The following is a 20735-nucleotide window of genomic DNA, read 5'->3' on the forward strand; positions in this document are numbered from 1 at the left end:
GAGGCAGGTACTTTCTGAGCCGCTAACCGGTGAAGTTGGGCAGATCTTGGGTGGATCCTCTCTCCCAAGCCACACCCATAGCGGCTCACTAGAGGGAAAAGTACCTAATTGGAAACGCGCCTAATGTTTAACCATATGCAGGCTCCGCTGCCTGAAGGTGATGGAAATATCATAATATTTGCCATGAAACTTTGTACAGCCACTGGTGATCCCTCAAATAATGAATCCTAAAGGTGATCCTCTGACTTTTCCTTCTGTGCCACCATGAGGTCGACACTTGTGGTTTTCAGTTAAATTTGAATGAAATACCATGAGATTTGGTGGATATTTATGTCCCCCCAAGCCCAGAATGAACTGAAATAACTTTGCTGATTCTGCTATTCTACAATTCTACAGTGTAATTTAGCTTTTATCAAAAGCGACGTACAAATGAGAGTTAATACAACACAAGCAAGGATGAAGTCAAGAAACATAGTAAGAGTAAGTGCCGTGGGTTAAGCAATTTCAGAACCCATTGGCAATCACTCTTTAGCCTCCGAGGGCCATAACCAATATTTTACGTGCATATAACATATAACATATATTCAGGCCAATATTAAATTTTCTTTGCATCGGTCATTGTGAACTGTTGTCAGATTAGCAATTTAAGGGGCGAGAATAAACAGTATATCTGCATATTAGGATAGACACTATTTTATTCATACATTAGAAACAAAGAGGAGTGAACTATTCATTTTGCACAATGAGTGATCTGATGTGGCAATGTGCAAAATGGGTAATTTGCTCCTCCTGGTTTCTCGTGTAATTTATTTTTTAAAAAGTGTTTATTCAGGTGTCTTGGTGTGCACCGCTGGACTATTTGACACACTGTGGTTTACCCTGCACCAGCTTGGCAACCAGTAGGTAAACAATGCTATGCACGTGGTGTGTCCCGTTTTTACATGAATACGAATGCAGATTTTAAAGTTACGATAGCTATGATAGCCAATGCTTTCCAAGATTACATTTTGTCCAGTGCACTCCGCCATTTAAGAACCTGGTTGCCCCTTGAAGGGAATCACATTAAAAATTAATAGTGAACACTAGAAACCTGCAGTACAAGTACAAGTAAATATTCATATTTACAGTTATTATATCATATTCACAGTCATACACATTCCACAACACAAAAGAATAATCATCTCCGGTCATTGGTGGAGGAACTTCAGTAAATCTCAATAAAGACCTTTATTTTTTTATTCTTTTGTACCAAAATAGGCAGTTAGAGCAGGGATAAATATTATAATATGTTAGATATAGATCCATCTCTGTAATAGATTCTTTGCATCGGTGCTTTACTCTAACAGACAGTGGCATGGTCCCCTGGCTAAAACACACAGTCAGAGTCACACAGAGAGTCCGGTTCTGTCAAGTGACGACACCACAGGTTTACTGGATTCATCAAGGATTACAGAGGGAAGGAAATAATTTAGCTGGATTATCTGCAAGAAAATATTAAAGCTTTCAAAACAGATGTGGTTAAAACTACTTATTATTTTGGTCTAAGAGCTACTCTGTTGACAGAACGGTCTTTCTGTACGTCTCTGGGCTCCAGTCAGCTTGGAGGAGTCGCCTCGGGGGGTTGAGGGTGAAGATGGGAAGTGGGTGGCTGACAAGGTCCATACAGGGGCTGTGTTACCAAAAGCATCTCGGTACTTCAAATGTTCACAACACAGAATATTGTCGTTTCAGGTAAGCCCCATTTGTGACTTCACTCTTTTAGCTCCGTTTTTGGTCTCTACCAACTCCAAAATCTGGCTCTATAGCTGAAATATTCTCCAGTGTTCACCCACTAGTTGCTAACTGTGTCTGTCTGTTGTTTGGTGCTGAGCAGGTGGTGTACAGTGAGTTTTTAAAACTTTTTCACAGAAAACAGTTCTGCATTATCTAGAGAATCTGCAGATTCAGGTGGTAGTTCTTGTTCACATTGTCATATTGTTTTCACACTGTCATCTGATACATGTTATTTAAAAAAAATGTTTTGATTATAATTGCTTTAAGGGAAAAGTCAAAGTCCTATTTTTTTATTGTTACCCAGCAGAGGGTTGCATCTTTGAAAGGTATTTTCCTGATCTCACAGATGTCTACTATCTGCCCGTGGAAGATAAACGTTCTGTCGATCAGCATTGTAGTGTGAAGCCAATAGCAACGTGTGAATAATGCTGCCTGGATGGATGTCCTCATGCACTTACATGATACAAACAAAACAGGCAAACTTTAAAAACATAGCACTATTTAGGCGACTAGAACTATTTAGCACATGTATTATTGGAAAAAGGGACAGGATGACAAAACAGCTGGAATGTTAGGAAAAATGAAAAGAGGATAGGTCATTTTCAAGCTAGGTTTTTAACTATTACTGCATACAACAACTCAGTGCAAGTTAAGCTTAATATATATTCTGTGATATATATGTTGACCTCAGTCAAGAGATGTCCAAAGCAAGGGTCACATGACTGGCAGAGCTAGCTCCGATAAGCTGCTTGTACTAAAGTTGCATGTTGTAGCAACCCATTCTCACCAACAACTTGTCAAATACTGAAGCCTGCTCAGTGCCCTTCGTTGTCAGATATAGGTGTGTTAATGCTATAGTCGAAATGTCCCTAATTTGAACATGAGCCGCCCCTAGCAGCCGTTTGACTGGACATTTATTGGCTCTGTCGAAGAGCAGGGCCATTTTTCTCCCCTGAAAAAGCCTGGTTGCTGATTGGATAGAATGCTAAATGGAATGTAACGTGCTAAGCGGGATGTGACGCAGTACTCTACGCCACGACAACACGTGCCAATTTTAAAAGCTGTCGAAGTCCATAATCATCTCTGCCATGTGCTTGAACACAGCGACAAGAAACACAGCAAGTTCTGCTCCTTCCATTATGGCGTCTCCTTCCTTATTTTTTATGTTTGTGTTACGTCTGTGTTAAATCCGTCGCATATGTGACGTCACGGTAGAAACTGTCACTAATCGATTACGTGACGATCGAAAACCATACGTCACCTTAGGAGTCTCATAAATCCCTCTGGGGCCTTTTTTAATAATGGAGACACGCCGAGTGAGCGGCCATTTGAGAGGTTGTGGCCTGATCTTTCCCAGCGGCCACTCTTTATCCTAATGGAAACGCGCCTTATAGCACCCTTTAGAGTCTAGTGTATGAGACATCAGACTTTTGACTCCTGACCCAGCAGACAGGTGTTTGCATCTCCTCTGGAACCAAAGGTCAGTAAGTCAGCTTCCATGTTTAGCTATGCCACATTCTCTTATGTATGAAACTACTTCACATCCAGCAGGAATTATTTTAAGCCAAACTGACCTTTTCCTAAACTTATCAAGTAGTCGTGTTGCCCAAACTTTTGGAGCTGAAACCTACATTGGGATTTCATTTGAAGAGAGACTGTATGCATCTGAAGCCACTATGCATGTAATGAGTGGAAACTGAGATGCTGTCCTTGACACATCCAAAACTGACGCTAGAAGGGTACTTAGAGAGAATATTTGGGCCTGATCAAGCTTCAGTATTCGTCAAGCTGTAAGAATTTGTTGGTTGTAGCGCCAATAAACATTTCGGATATTTCTCGGCAGACTGTAGACATCTATGTGATTATGAAAGCAACTTTGATGATACAATCCATTGCTGGATAACAGATAAAAAATATAACACTTCAATTGTCCACCATATACCTGTATCATGTATGGAGCATAGGTCACAAATGGAGCTAGTTTCAGGTGTTATTCATGCACACTGGGGCTGAAGGCTCACACTTATAAATCCAGCATGAAAGAAAAAACCTGTTGCAAAAGGTAGGGTTATCCAGGAGTTCACCTTATGTCTTTAACCACGCAACAATAGCATGACATACAGCAAAAGACCATAAAGAGTTCCCTGACCTTGTTATCTCTTTCGAACCAGCATAATAATCACTGATAACTTAAAGAAAACACTGGGATCCATTCTGTCACGCTTAGATGCTTTTAAGAAACCAGCCCTCATTAGTGCAACTACAGTAAGAAGGAAAGCTATAACGATGATGCTGATGATTATGATCGTGATGATAGTGTTGATGAATAAAATGATACACTTTTTGATGCTGGAGTGCTCAACTACTGTCACACTGTGAATGTGGAGGAGAGGAGAAGAGAGATGAAGGCATGAGACAGAGAGGGGGAGGATGAGGAGGAGGAGGAGGAGGAGGAGGAGGAGGAGGGACTGTGGGTAATACAAGTTTTATAAAACTGAGCATCTGGACCCGTATTTATCAAACTGCTTACAGTCAAATGTTGGACTTAAAACTATCCTTTTAATTGTAAATATTTGAGACGGATTGTATAAACTCTAATTGGTCATGATGAGCAATGTGTTAGCTGAAGCCACATGTTTGATTCAGAATGAGGTAGTTTTAGCTCGTTTGCATTCGTTTTGAACATTTAATATGATTCCACATTATTTTTTTCTTCTCTTTGCTTCTTATGTTCATCAAGGTGCAAACCAGATTAAAGCCTCACTGATTTTGTTTGCAATCACTTTCTATGCATCTTCATTATCTACACTCTCCAGTGCTGCACTAAATTGCCCTGATTATCTGTTTTCTCTGGTGTACCTCGTCTAACAACAGCAGAATTTATTTTCTGCTGCAGTTTCTTTTTGTTTTCATAGCCGAATATTTTATACACATTTTTATATTTATATATTATAATTTCTATGGGATATGTGGAGAATTTAACACCAATAAAATGTACCTTTTAACTATTAAAATGACTGGCTGTTTTTGCAGAAAAACACATCACTGAGTGAAATAGAAGCAGAGGGCAATTTTGACAAATCCTGGTCTCTGATTGGCTGTTCTGACTCTGAGCATACATATAATTGTTCATGTGATCACTTTAAAGCTGCTCTTAAAGGTTATCGTGACACTTCACTGTAAAAGGGATATGTTTGATAAATGTGTCTCAAATGTGAGAAATACGGGATCAGGGCTCCAAATTGACTCGAAAATGATGTTCCATATTTCATTTATTTTAAACTATATCATTTAGTTTTCTCCTCAAGTTTAGATTGAGAATTCCTGCTTTTTACAAGAGATATCAACAAGTGTTTCAATTGTATGAATCCTTAATTGCTCATGATTTTTTGCTACATCTCTAAACAGTAATTGTACATGGTTTCATTTTGGCCAAAATCTGGGACATATTATAAACTTTGTACCTTATATCTAAATCTGTAGACTAAAGGGCAGAGGAGGAGGAGGAGGAAGGGATATGAGAGAAAGACAGAAAAAGACTAAACGGGAGCAATGCAATAAGGAACAACGGACAGACCGGGAAGGAGATCAAGATTTTGTCCCAAAAACATGCTCTTAAAGCTACAGCGTGCAAAAGTCTGCCTCTTGGTGACATTATTATCATAACAAACCCATACATGAATGCATTACCCTTCGTTAATATGAAAACAACAACGACAACAACAATAAGAACAATAATGAAATCAAATCAGATAATGGTGCATGTCGCCTTGATTTGAACCACCTCCTTAAACATTAAGGAACTGAGCTGTAGGAAGATCCACCAATAGGCTGCTGGACAGACAATAGCCCCTCCCACTTCAGGAAGTCGCAGTCCCAGATAGTCCCAGCCTCGTCCGACTTTATGTGCTTGTGTAAATGTGTGTGTTTGTATAGTAATATGTGTATACAAGAGAGAGAGAGGAAGCAGGCTGATAATAGAAAATCAGAGACGTAGGAAGTGTTGAAAGAGTGATGTGTGTTATCATGTGGCATGTGTGTTTTTATTCAGAGTCGCTCCTTGGTGGGCACCCAGATGTAAGGACCAGACTGCTCCTCGATGATCTGCTTCACCTGCGAATACACTTCCTCTAGAGACGCGCCCTGGACGATAGCTGCAGACAGAGAGAGATATATTAATGTCCATATTCCTCACTTTGAGCAGTATGGAACTATAACCAAATGTCTCCATTAAAGGAGGATTACCCTTTAAAGATCAACATCTGTGTATTTGAGTGTGTCTTTGTTCTTTACACACAGACCTCCTCAATGGGAAAATAATGTAATGAACCTGTCCTCAAGACTGACAAGTACAGCCATGTTTGAACCAAACATATTGTTGTGAAAACATAATATCCCACGTTCTGAATCACTTGTTGCTGACTTGCATAAAACTGTTATACAAAGGAACTTTGCAATATTTCCCTGTTCAACATTTTGTGAAATGTGATTACTATTCTATTTTCTCTCTCACAAAATAAGATTAGAAGATCGATACTAGCTATTTCTGTGATTGAGTTACGGAGCTACAGCCAGGAGACGGATATTGGGGCAAAGAGGCTACAAATTCTAAAATGTGGATGCGTCACACACATCTTCAACCTTGCAGCACAGAAGACCTATACAATCACCGTAGTTTCAAGGTTGCCCGAGATTAGTGTCATCAATTCAGTATCTGACCAGAGGTAAAAAAAATGGTCACCATTTTCCCTTCTGTTCCTGAGTCATGCCCGAGCCGTAAACCCTGCCTGATTGGTTCTGTGCATGTGCAACTCACAACAGAGATAGGAAGAAAGCGAGATTGCTCACTCTATCATCAGCTCTGGAAAAATGTGTTTGGGCAGTCTGTGGCCTTGAGGTTAGGAATCGGGCTTGAATACTGGGGGTTGCTGGTTCGAATCCCAGGACTGACAGGTCAAGGACTAACCATGGCCTGATTCCAGCTGTGTACTTAAGGTGCAGACATAAGAGTAGTATCAATCATCTCATCTAACTGAGATGATTGAGACAGAAAGGAAGTGAAAGACATCAATCCCAATAACTCTTTTTTTGGTCCTGAGCTGCCAAATGTTTTAGAACATCTCCAACTGAAAACCGATTTCTATTCCCACATGACATCAGCATAGACAATCAACAGAACTTTAACGGGTTATGTTGCATGTTTGGATGTGTATGTGACTGTTTGCTGGAGACTAACCAGTGAAGAACTCTGTGAACTCCTGCTCCAGTTTGACAGCTCTGTCGAAAGTCTTCCTTGCCTGCTCCTCAGTGAAACGCTTGTTCATCTCTCTGGAAAGACAGACACAAGATCCAATGTCAAGGTACTGAACTATCATTTAAAATGTCTTTTACATCCAACTAAACCCCTAGGCAAGCTCTTTGACTTCACTGTGAAATTCAACAGTGGCCAAATGACATGATGAAAATACACTTTGATTAACATTGGAACTGCAAAATCACATTGAAGTGCACGCATGAGAATAAAGCACTAACCAAGTTGCAGCTAGATCACAGTCTGTTTGAAGGTGGCTAAAGGCAAATATTTTATGAAGAAAACAAATATCCCAAAGACATCACTTCTGATGGTTTTTCCAGACTTCAGTCTCAAGGCATTCATATGCATAACCAAATGCATGATTTAAAAAAAAAAAATCTGTCATTAATTCGTTTAAATGTGATTGGAGAAAAGTGAAAGACTTTTTTTGGTCACTTCTCTGTTGTTATTCTTGAAACTTGCAGAATTATGTTTTGTTGTTTGTTCTTTATCTTACTTTAATGTTCATGTCATTTATCTCACAATCTGATGTTCATCTTGATACGACTGTGGCGTTAATATTCATGTAACTCACAGGATGTTGTCGACATTGCGTGGTCTAATGAAGATAGCAATGGGATGGAGGCCTGCCAACTGGAGACGCTTTATCGCATTCCCTGATACATCCAGTATGCAGTGTTTGCCCTGTGAAAGAGACACGTAGAGTTGTTTCTGTTTGCTCCGTTCTTTTTATTGCATCTCCCCTCTCCCTACACTCTTTCTCCAAACTCACCTTGTCGGCAACCTCTTTGACCGACTGTATGCTGGTTCCATACAGATGGTTGTTATACTGTCCAGCCTCGATGAACTTGTGTTCCTGGATCTCTCGCTCCATGAGCTCTCTGGAGGACATGAAGTGGTAGTCTCTGCCGTCCACTTCGTAGTCTCGCCGTGGCCGCGTTGTGTCTGAGGATCATGGATTTTTACACATTAAGCAATTATTGAGAATAAGGAATAAACATAACTTCATGTATACATTTACTCTAATTGGGAACATAATTTACATTTCATGCTGTATTGAAGACTTAAAAGTAATGAGTGAGACTACCAACTCAACCTGAAAATGTTCACTGAGGTAATTATTCAAGTGAGAAGTAGGCTAATTTTCTCATAGATTTTTATATAATTTGACCTTCTTTTTGCAACCAGTGGAGTCTCCCCCTGCTGGCCATTAGAAAGAATGCAGGTTTAAGGCGCTTCCACATTGGCTTCACTTTTCAGGCCCTGAGCCTACATACAATTCTTTAATACAGTCAATGTTATAAACACAATTTTATAGTATTCTTAATGTGCAAAGTTTCAGTATCATTTAGGAGATCACTCTTCAGATTTATCACAAAGTTGAGACACTCACGTGGGACACAGGAGCCAAACTTGTCAGGAAACTCTGAGATGAGGTCATCATTGACCCGGTCTTTCATTGGTCCAAGCACGATGACTGGCCGTGTGTAATTAACTGGGATATGACAAACAGAACCAGATTCATACTCACACAAAAAAGAAAGTTGAGTAAAGCAATGCCAACTAGAAAATAAAGATACATAAAACTAATTTTTTTTGTGTTTATGCTGTTAAATTCCTTCACTCACAAAACGTACCAAGACTGTATAACATAAAAAGATGACAATGAACCCTGAGAACTTAAAACAAAAGGTCTGATGTGAGGTAAAACACTGACCTTCCTGCTGCATGACAGGCTGGTAGGTGAGGAGAGTCTCCTCCTGGCCAGCTGGTCGGACAAACGGAAATGATGGACACGTTTAGAGGCACAGTGGTTCAATTATTAATAATAAAACACACCCGACCCTCTACTTTTGGACTAAACGTCTTCAACAGCTCTGGAAAAAACAGGCTGGAGAAGCAGAGAAAGGTAACTTACACACAGGCACGCACGCACACACACACACACACACACACACACACACACACACACACACACACACAAACACATGCACATAAGAACACAAGAATCACAACACACCAAAACCCATGTGCATGTATGCATGAAACACCCACAAGGACACAGAGAAACACACACACACACACACACACACAAATAAAATAAAAACTGAAAAAGAAAGAGCAAAGAAGGAAGAGAGAAGACAAGAAATAGAGAAAGAAAGAAGGAAGGAAAGAAAGAAAGAAAGAGATAGAGGAGGGTCTAGACTTACAGGAACTACTCTCACTATCGCTGGTGCCAGAGGTTACCAGCTCTGGAAGGACAAGACAGGTCAGAGTCAGCAACACACACACACATAAAAACACATATACAGACAAACACACACAGACTTACATTGTGTTTTTGTTGCACACCCACCGACACACTTTCACTTATAACAGAAAAACCATCAGCCACAGCATATCTTTCCATCCATCACTGTTCTATATCAGCTCATCCTGTCCAGGGGAGCAGGAGGCCAGAGTCTATCCCAGAATGCATAATAAAATCCAAAGCAAAACCTAAAGGATATGTAAAAAAGTATGCGGACACCTGAGCATTACAGCCTCCAAGAGACAACACTCATTAAAGGTATAATATGTAAGATTTCTGCATTAATATATATATAAAACTGACTCAACTAGACCTATGTTATTTTATTATTATGTTATGTTACGTTTTATATAATGTTTACTCAGCATTTCTTCTGCCACACAGCACTTTCTTTCATTATTTACATGCCATTTGAAACAGAAATTAGCCACTAAGCTAATGCCGTCGGATAGATAATTTTTGCAATGGTGATTGGTAAACAATAAAAACAAAGACCCATGATCCTACAGAACATCACAACTTCATCAAAGTCCCTCTTTTGTTATTGTTTTTAAATTAAAGACAACATAGCGGCAGGAATTACATACTGCGCATTTAACCACATCCTTTAAACCTTCTATCTTATTAAACTAATAAAGATACAACAGTCTAAAATGGACCAAATTGGGCATCAAATATAGTACTTTTTCTGATGTAATAAAGGATCAATTTTAAAGGGGTACTAGTGCAGTTTTTCTGACAATTTCCAGTTCAAATATTACCTACAACTACATACCTTGCAATGTATAAGTTATTCTGGACAGTGGACTTATGGATTCAAACTTAACAATCTTATAAAGTCAACTTTACTATTTCAGTGCACCCTCCTCCTCCTCCTTATCCGTCATGCTCCCCTTCCTCCATCCCAGAGCAGGACTGAGGAGGAGGAGTTTGAAGGAGGGTTCAAGACAACTGGAGGATGGAGGTTAAAAGGTGCAGCAGTGTCCAGTCTGTGTTGCTAAGGAACTGAAGTTACGTTAACTGACCAGCAAGTGTCACTGATGGACAGGATACCTACCTTTATCATCCTGATCCTGCAGAGAGAGAGAGAGAGAGAGAGAGAGAGAGAGAGAGAGAGAGAGAGAGAGAGAGAGAGAGAGAGAGAATATTAATCATAATACCAAAGCTGATCATAACAGTATCTTGACTGTTATCAACAGAAGCCCTATTGAAAGCTCATGGGTTCTCTATTCCTCTCTCTCACACGCACGCACGCACGCACACACGCACACACACACACACACACACACACACACACACACAGAGTTTGAGTGAGCAAACTAATTTGCAGTCTTTCTCAAAGCACAGAGCCAGGGGATACAGCGTGTGTGTGTGTGTGTGTGTGTGTGTGAGATCATTTTTAATTATCAGCTCTTCACCGTGCAGAGCTGCTGATTGCAGACTTGCTGATTCACACAGTGCGAGGAAAACAGAGAGCAGGCTGACAACACAGTGATATCAATAGCTTGTGTTCGACTCTCATCATCACTCTGTGTGAAGTGTGATTAAAGTCTCCTCGCCTTCAAACTCAAACTGGAAACTTTCTAAATCACAAATTTATTAGTAACAAAAAGCTAGTCGGCGTACTTTTAATTAGTCTCTAATTGATAGTTAACCTGTCTACACTTGGTGGTGAGCCTGTCACTGACAAAAGACATTTTTAGCTCAATTTTACTCATTATTTTGTTCATTTTACTGAAAAATAAAAGTAAAAAATTAACAGAACATGGAGCTGCTTTTAGATCGGCACTGAAAGTCCATTATTTTATGTTCTTCACTTTTACTTTAACTTATTGTTTATACTTTGCTGAGTTGTTTTTGTTTTGTTTTCAATCTTTCAGTTTAATTTAATTTGTATATTTTTGATCAGGGTGTGTCTTTCAACCCATATGTCCATATATTTTCCATATGTTTTATATACCAGTTATATTGCTTCACTTCTTATGAGACACACTGATAGCCATGATTTTTTACTTGATAATATCTAAATCTTACTGTAACATTGTTTTACTGCATATTTGGGGGGGGGGGGGGGGGGGGGGGGGGAATTTCTATTTCAATTCCATAGTATTTTTGTCTATTCTATTTATATTTTTAAATATTTTATTGGAAAGAACATTAAACAAATAAAAATGAAGGGCTCATTTGCAGAAAAAAATAAAAGCAATTTTATTTTTTGAATAAACCAACACCATTTTGATAGATTTTCCCTTGATTGCACATTATAAATACATGATTTAGCAAATATAAAAAGGTTTGAAATGTCTATTTGAAACAACCCAACAGCAGTTTGATTGATATTATCTGCACCCAAAAAAAACCAACAACCGAAAAACGTGATTTAATAAAATTAATCCAAATTAGAATATATCTGAGTTTGCAAATTAACTCTTCAAATAAATAAATGAATAAATAATAGTTATTTGTCTTTCATGCTGGAGCTAAGCACAAGAGAATTCTACAACCTGATGATCTTAGAATGAGAAGGTTTACATTAGAAATAGTCCAACTAGAAAGGCTTAACATCTCTCTGTGGAAGTATTGTTTCCACTCTGATTTTATCAACATCACAGTTATATATAACTATGTGGACGGGTGAAAAAACATTTTCTTCTGCAAATAACACAATGTCAAACCTCCTTCTGCACCTGGTTCAACAGCATCTCAACACATTCTCATTTACAATTTCAGCTGAGAACTGGAAAGCTATTATTGGGAATGTCACATGATATTCATTTTGCTGTTTTTTGAGAATGTTTGACATCCAAGGAATAAGAGCACACTTGTTCTTACACTTATAAACACACTTGGATTTAATCTTCAGCAAACTTTAGTCTTATTGTGATGGATAAAAAGGGATACTTTTCCTCTGACTTCATCTGCACCACCAATACCAGTCTCTCATTAGAGTAATTAGCCCCATGCTGGTTATTGGACCAACAGCAAAACTCTACAATGTGACCTTTGTGTCAGTTAGAGTTAATATAACTTGTATGATGATAAAATCAAGGGCAAACAATACTTCCACAGATCTAATCTTAGCTTTCTCATTCTAAGATCACTTAAATTAAATAAAATGAACAACAGGTTGTAGAATTCTCTTGTGCTTAGCTCCAGCACGTAACAAAAAAAATATTGTTATTTATTCATTTGAAGAGTTAATTTGCAAATTCAGATATATATTAATTTGGTTTTTGGGTTGCTTTTTTGGGTGCAGATAATATCAATCAAACTGCTGTTGGGTTGTTTCAAATAGACATTTCAAACCTTTGATTTTACTAAATCATTTTTTTTATGCGCAATCAGGGGAAAATCTATCAAAATGGTGTTGGTTTATTAATTTTAAAATTGCTTTTATTTTTTTCTGCTAATGAACTATTAATTTCTATTTTTTTAAGGCTTATGAATGTGATTGCTACTCACCGATCTGTCCTGAGACCTCGTCACTCTGACCGTCTTTAACCTCGACCTCTCCTTTTTCTCTGCCCTGTGAGACGAACGACAGAAAAATTAAAATATGAAGAAATACTGAAACTAACATCAAAAAACAAGAGTTTGGACAGAAGCAAATCTATCCACTCTTAGAATATATGTGTTTTTTTCCAGACAAAGTTTAATAAGGTGTTCTTGCAGGAGATGATGTTTAGTGACAAGTATATGAGAAAAGATTTGTTGTTGGGAAATTTCAGAAACAGAAACAAATCAGGCATCAATCTTGGGAATTCCCTGAGGCATGACAGACATTATTCTCTGCTTCATTGTGAAACCCTGCTGACAGAACAGTAATTGTTCACATTGAAATAACGGGGCTTTAATCAGGCGAATGTGAACTCCATTTGATCTCCTCTTCTGGAAGATCAAACCTGTTATCACAGAATGATCTGAAACCTGAAACTGAAGAACTACTTCTCACAGAAAATCTTTTCACTTCCCAAAAACATATGAGCACAAAAATATTACATAACATCCCTTAATTCAAAAAGTAATTTTGTATCTTACTATACATGAAATATTTTTGGCTCTATCTTGTCTATAAGAAGCACTGTGAGATTATGGGATTTTTGAATAGTGGTGAAAAGCAGCTGATTTAATTTTTTGGACTTGAAATCCAGATATTACATAACTTGATAGAAAAGAGCAGATAGCTTCAAGTCCATTGAATTGGATTACTTTATAAGGGGGAAAAGGGGTGAGGGTAAGAAAAGACCAAAATATCATTCTCAGGGTAGAATAGACACTTTCTCCTCATACAGAGTTTGCCTGCTCCTGCTAAGGAGACAGTTTTGTCTGCTATATTTAAATTTAGATTTGTCACTTCCTGTGCAGGGCCATTTCCTGCTGGTGATCACATTAAACACTAGAATTTCAAATAAGGTGAATCTCCAGCGTCTCAGCTCAGGGACCTGTTTCTCTGTTGAAGCCTCATTATATAATTTAGGCTGAAAAGCCAGATGCATTTTTTTTTGCTAAGTCTTGAATAATGCAGCATTTAGCCTCCTAATGTCTATAAACACCCAAACAACTACACTGAAAACCGACCAACAGCATCAAAGTCCACAGCAGAAACTACGATATAGTAACTAAAGGAACAATGTGAGACTGCAGGCTGTACTGCAGTTTTATCCCTGATGGCAGCTCGGCTCTGAACGGCTCTAAAAGCCAACAATGCTTTCACATTAGCATGTTTACTCTCCTGCAGCAGCACACAAGTTGAATTTGTTTTTCCTATTTTCCCACTTTGAATTACATGATTAGAATCAAACAAGAGGGGAGACATGGAGGACAAGGATAAGGTGAAAAAGAAAGAGGAAGAGAAGAAGAGAGCAGCAAGAGGAGTAGTAGAAGTATAGCTGAGGAGAACATGAGGTGGAAGAAAAGTAGGAGTAGGAGGTCGAGCAGCAAAAAGAAGAGGAGAAGATAAGATGAGACAAGGAGGAAGACTAAGAGGAGGAGAAGGATATGAAAAGGCGGAAAAAAGGAGGGAAGGAGAAGGGAAAAAGGAATAAGAGGAATAAGAGAGGAGGTGGAGAAATAGAGCAGGAGAGGGAGCTGGGGGGGAAGAAGGAGGAGAGAAGAAGAAGGCGCAGGTAGAGCAGAAAGAAGAGGAGATGAAGGAGGTGGAGAAGAGGAAAAGGAAAGAGGGGAGGAGGCAGAGATAAGGGGAGAAGGAGGAGTAGAGGAGAAAGGGATGGAGAGGTGGGGAGAGGTGGAAGAGGAGAGAAGGAGAAGGAGTAGAGGAGGAGGTGGGGAGAAGAAGAAGAAGAAGAAGAAGAAGAAGAAGAGGAGATGAGGCTGAGAGACAGAGGAGAGAAGAAAGAGGAGAGAAAGAGGAGGAGCAGGTAGACGAGAAAGAGGAGGGGAAGAAGGACTAGCAGGTGGAGGATATCGAGGAAATGCGCTTGAGGACAGTTAAAAGGCCTAAACTAAAAAAAAAAAACCCTGTTTATTTTACTAATTAAATTCACATATTAGACTTAATATCATACCAGCCTCTATTAATCAATATTTAATCAATGTTTACATACCACAGCTTTCAATCTCATATTATAATATCCTACTCTAATATCTTATTTAATACTTTTTCTCTATAATAATCTATTGATAACTCAAATCTCACTTATTCTATTACCTCTAATGCAGCAGCCTCTATTCTAACACCTCTGTCTATTAATACTCCACTGTCTAAACCCCTGTGTGACAAACTCAACATCGTTTCCTCCGTGTCTCCTTTCCTTCACTCCCACTCATCCGTGTTGCCTCTAATCCCTCTTTCACTGATTCATCGTCATCTTAACACTCACTCACTTTCCCCATCCCTCCATCCTCGTCACCTCTCTCCATGTCACAGACACACTTGTTATAAATCGTCTCCTCTTCCCACCTTAGAAACATCTGTCTGTCACCTCCTCCGCCGGAAAACAAGGAGGAGGTGAGAGGAAGGAGTTTCCACTGCAGGTTTACATTCAGCAGATTCTACATAATGATGATGTTTGCAGTGTTATGAGCCTGCAGCAAAATGACACAGCGACGTAAATGGAAACCAATTTGAAACTCTCCACCACTGAGAGCTGTCTAGGACTGGAAAAAGGAGGAGGAGGTGTGCAGGAAAGAAGGGGAGTAGAGGAGTTGGAGGAGGGAAAAAGAGGAGAGGAAGAGAAGAAAAGAGGAGAAGGTACGAAGAGGAAGATTAGAGAAGGAGAGGGAGAAGAGGAGGGAAGGAGTGCAGGTGAAACAGAACGGTAGGAGGAGAAGAAAGAAGGGACGAGAAGGAGGACAAAAAGACAAGATGAGGAGAAAAGGGCGGAGAGGACAAGAGTACAAGGGGGAGAGGAGGAGAGAAAGGGTAAAGGTAGAGGAGAAGCAGGTAAAATACAAAAGAGGAAGAGAAAAGAAAAAGTAGACAAGGAAGAGAGGACAGGAGGACAAGAGGAGAAAAGGAGAAAGGCAGGAGAAGAGAAGAAGGAGGAGACATGGGGAGAGGAGAGGAAGAGATGAAGGTGAAACAAGGAATAAGGAAGATGGGAGGGGGCGAGGAATGGGAGGAGGAGATGAAGAGAAGAGGAGAAAGAAGAGGAGAAGCAAAGTGAAACAGAGGAAGGGGAGGAGGAAAAGGGGCCTGGAAACAGCTAGAGGGAGAGGGGAAGAAAGAGGTGTTGAGGAGGAGAAGAAAGGAGGATATGAGGAGAAGAAGAAAAAGAGGAAAGGAGGAGTAGCAGAAAACGAGAAGAGGATGTAAAGAAGGGGATGATGAAGAGGAGAGAAGGTGAAAAAAGGATAGGAGGAAGACGAGAGAAAGAGAGGACAAGGAGAAGAAGAGAAGAGGAGAAAAGCAGGAGCAGGAGAAGAGAATAAGGAAGAGATGAGGGAAGGAGAGGAAGAAATTAAGGTGAAACAAGGAATAAGGAAAATCGGAGGAGGCGAGGGATGGGAGAAGGAGATGAGGAGAAGAGGAGAAAGAGAAGAGGACAAGGAGAAGAGGAGGAAAGAAGTGGAATAGAGGAAGGGGAGGAGGAAAAGAGAGGAGGAGAAGGGGCAGGTGAAACAACAACAAGGAGAAGAAAGGAGGATATGAGGAGAGGAGGTGAAAAAAAGGATAGGAGGAAGAAGAGAGGACAAGGAGGAGAAGAAAAGGAGGGGTAAAATGTATTAGAAAGAGCAGGTGGAGGAGCGGAGGAAGGGGAGATGACTGAGGAGGAGATGAAGAGCGATCAATGTGAAGTAGATTATGTGAATGTAGAATATGTTGAGCATCGATGTTTGGCGTCGAGGCTCTGACCTTGCCGCTACCTCGCCAGACTCAGGATGGACAGGCAGGAAACGGGCAACAACGATACTAACTTCCCTCTAGGGAAACATCATCTACTATATAGATACACTGTATGCTGCAATGTGAGAGTAGGAACCAGCTACACATCTAAACCAGCCCATAGACTTTAATCTGCCCACTCCCATCAAAAACTCCTTTGAACTCTGACCTCCTGCGGCTGGGGATCACTCCGACTTCAGGGCAGTTTGGAGGCGGGGGGCTGAGGTGACGCGCGGGCCACCACTCCTCTTCACCGGCGCTGCTCACGTGGAGGACATCTCCAAAATGAAAGGGCAGCGCCTGATTGGGCGTGCTCAGATCTGACGCACTTCCGTCATAGTCGAACAATGCTCTGCAGACAGACGGAGAGACACACAATGTTTTATACACATTTAGTCAGAAACACAGCTTCAGTGTGATGATACAGTGCTGCTGGAGGGGACGGAAACAAACAGACAGATTAGTCATTCTTTTAGTGACATTGATGCTTCTTATCTTGTATCAAAAAATAAAACCAACAACACATTTTTTATAGGAAGAAAATAAACTGACAAAACAAGACGGACAGATGGACAAATCTGTTATAGTAACTAAGAGCCCAAACAGCTGAGGACTGCTTGCCTACACTAGTAATTTATGACCTTGTGTGTGTGTGCGTGTGTGTGTGTGTGTGTGTGTGTGTGTGCAGCTGGACACATCTGTCTGTGTGCATGTCTGTTTGTGTGCTTTTTTGTGTGTATGCGTGTCTGAACGGTGACCAGAGTTCCAAACCCGTCCAGAGGGAGAAGACCTGGGAAAGTAGGCCAGCAATATCTGTGTGTGTGTGTGTGTGTGTGTGTGTGTGTGTGTGTGTGTGTGTGTGTGTGTGTGTGCAAGGGAACTAGAGCTGAAATAACCGACATCCCCTAAAGTCCCTACTGCCTTCATCAATAAAACAGAACATAGACAGGAAAGGAGAAACTGAGAGAGAAAATCAGACGGAGAGGTAGACAAAAACTGTATGACATCAGTACAAAAAAAAAAGAAAACTCCACCTGATGTTTTATTGATGTTAGATTAAAGATGATAAAAGTAAGACCTCCACACGCGACATTATATATTAAGCTGGCTGCTAAAATGTGCTAGAAAGTGTATTAGCAGGTAGCACCTGGTATTGTTTTCAGTAACTGTTTATTTCACAGATATGTTTTTTTTTTTTTATAAATTCTTGAAAGTTTGCTGGGAAAAATAACAAAACAATGCAGTTTGGTACAGGGAAAAAAAGAGCAACAAGTCCTTCAAATTGGACAGAAAATGACCTTGATGTTCATGCCCTCTATAAAGACACATTAAAGCTTTTGTGATTTTATGGTCCTAGAAGCACATGTCTGTGCCTCACAAAACAATCAAAAATCACAGTTAAACAAATAATACGTTTTATGGTGTAGCAATGCCAAGTTGTTTTTTTTCATTGCCTTTAAATAAACAGAACAACCAGAAGCAGAAAGGGAGGCGGGACAAGCTCCTGTTATAATTACTGCTACTTTTTTAATTGAACAAACAATTTAATTTCAACATATGTTGTCCTTCTTCTTAGGGGGACGGTCTCAAACTAGAAAGTTGTAAGACTTTGATTTTCTAGAGGGATTTCCTTGAAAGCGCTGCTCTTTTGAAATCCAAGTAAGAAAGTATTGATTATTCACTTTATGTTTTGTAACACATTCACATTTTTCCATGTTCAACTGATCCGCTGTCCTCTGATAAAATGTCTGAAGTGCACCAATTAATCACTCTCTATTTTAGCTACCATTGGTACCAAATTATATGGATCTTTCTAGGAAACTTCTGGGGGAAATTACTTGGAAATTCATCAGTGTTAACAAAGTGTCACCAAACATTTATTTACAATTGTAGTGACTCTTACATAACCTCCACCAAGGAGTTTTCGGTTTGTATGTGTTCGGTTTGTCTGAGACACATTATCTCAACAAAACATAAGTCTTCTAAAATCGTAAAAAAATATAAAAGGAGACTGCATGTGAACGGCTACAGCATATACAGGATATATGAAAATCAGGGTAGGTTTATGTAAATAAATGACCATATAGGGAAGGTTCCACATGAGTGTATAAACAACCTTATAGTAGAAAATGTAGAGTAAAAAACATCAGCGCTCTTATGTTAAGATTTCCACATGTCACAAATGACTTTTGCAGCAACCAGGTCGCACTGATTAATAGTATGTAGTATTACGAAGGCCACAGCTATGTAAATGCAACTCTAAATCAATTACCAGGTCTCAGTAATACAGTCAGTTTAATTCCTCTGTGGGATTCTGAAATCTAATTACTCGAGTGGAGGAACACGCGGTAATTGCTGCAGTGTAGTTCAGTAGACTGGTCTTATCCCGGTGTGTGTGGTAACCTGTGGAAATTTGTATCATTAAACACCTTAAAGTGCTATATTTGCATAGCCAGCACTCAAAATGTACTGTACTACTTACTCTTAAAATTCATGTAGCATTCCTGTGGTCTTATAATAATTTGAAATGTTCTTAAATTACTTTGTGCTTGTAAAAAGTTACAAAAAAACACATGCAGGTTCACAGACACACACACAGTAAAGGGCAGCTGTCGAGTGTATAAATAACGTTCCTTTCCTTCATTATGTCAACAAAAGAGAAATAAGAGTTCCACAAATCCCAAATGGATTCTTTTTTTGCAGGTTACACTGATGGATTGTTTATTATTAAGGCCATGTGTAAATGTAACTCTAAATCAATTTCTAGCTTGCGGTATTATAGTCGTTTTTAATTCCTCTGTGGGAACCTCTGAATCTAATTACTCGAATGAAGGAACACAGTGTAATTACTGTGACAGAAACACCTGGTCATCTTCGACACCTTTTCCCAGTGAGTGCTGTGGAAATTTGGTAATACTGTGTGTGCACTATTGCACAGCAAGCAACCTATCGCACTGCGGTTTAATTTTTCTCTGAATACTCAGATAAGATTATTGCATAAATATACTTTATTGAGAGGTGAATAAACAGGGGAATTCACTGAAATACAACCGTATGATAGTGTCTAATACAAAACAATAAGTATATATTATATATAATTTGCTTTCTATACCGTATGTTAAAGTTAATAAAATATCCTACATTCTCAGAATAAAAATCAGTCATATCTACTTGGAAAAAAACCCTAAAGCAATTTAAAACCATAATATTCAGTTTCAGGAAGCAAATGTCCCAGAGCATTTTGGTTGCTGAAAAAGCTTTGTAATTGATATTTGCACCAGAGTACAGCATAGATTGGTATCATTTTTCAGTGCCCAGTGAGACATGAGTCTAAGCCTTCATAAAGCCTCATAAACCCCAATCACTGCATCAATGTTCTGTTATAAACCCATTGATTAAATCCTCATAGAATATAATTATAGGTCTGGTAGCACTTTGAACATTGCTTTATCGTCTCATTCTCCGATAGCAAAGAAATTCTCCTGCAGCTGCATGAATAAAAAATAAAATGTGAAGACTGTATGGTGTTTTCATTAATTTGTAGTTATCCCTGCTTTTCTAGGTGGATCTTTGCGCAGTGTATACAATTGCAATGCAAAGCTTTCAAACCACAGTGTGTTTAAAATAGGACATTAAGGGTGTAAAATGAGAAGAGGGGAGGACACACACACACACACACACACACACACACACACACACACACACACACACAGACTTTTCACACAAAGGACAGTCGTACATATATCACCTTGCTTCAGTGACATTTCCTCTGAGAAAAGGTTAGTCTCCTTAACCGTAATACACATGCATATGTGCAAACACCACACACACACACACACACACACACACACACACATAATATAACTAGATAAATGAACACACAGCAGCCCACAGCACCAGATACCCCCAATCTGTCACGCACCAACAGCCTCACCTCGACCAATCAGTTGCCAGTCAGGGCTCGTTTTTTTAATATTTCATGCTGATTGGTC

At 39.4% G+C, this 20735-nt stretch overlaps 1 protein-coding gene across 6 annotated transcripts in view; it reads right to left on the bottom strand.

Moving 5' to 3' along the window:
- Window positions 1–2010: 2010 nt before the first annotated feature.
- The window catches only part of LOC131977322 (discs large homolog 1-like protein), a 120193-nt gene continuing 101468 nt past the window's right edge, over window positions 2011–20735 (bottom strand). For 4 of the 6 annotated variants that reach the window (XM_059340562.1, XM_059340560.1, XM_059340561.1 and 1 more), the window contains 9 exons: window positions 16913–17095; window positions 12861–12924; window positions 10456–10471; window positions 8805–8855; window positions 8481–8582; window positions 7860–8032; window positions 7662–7771; window positions 7010–7101; window positions 2011–5927 (listed from right to left, as the gene is read on the bottom strand). In XM_059340562.1, the coding sequence (XP_059196545.1) occupies window positions 5821–5927; window positions 7010–7101; window positions 7662–7771; window positions 7860–8032; window positions 8481–8582; window positions 8805–8855; window positions 10456–10471; window positions 12861–12924; window positions 16913–17095 (898 nt within the window). In that variant the 3' untranslated portion in view covers window positions 2011–5820. Of the gene's footprint in view, window positions 5928–7009; window positions 7102–7661; window positions 7772–7859; window positions 8033–8480; window positions 8583–8804; window positions 8856–9297; window positions 9340–10455; window positions 10472–12860; window positions 12925–16912; window positions 17096–20735 lie in introns of all 6 variants that reach the window. The other 2 variants (XM_059340559.1, XM_059340558.1) reach the window with 1 other exon arrangement.

Source organism: Centropristis striata, chromosome 9 (genome assembly GCF_030273125.1).
Source record: "Centropristis striata isolate RG_2023a ecotype Rhode Island chromosome 9, C.striata_1.0, whole genome shotgun sequence".
Taxonomy (NCBI): domain Eukaryota; kingdom Metazoa; phylum Chordata; class Actinopteri; order Perciformes; family Serranidae; genus Centropristis; species Centropristis striata.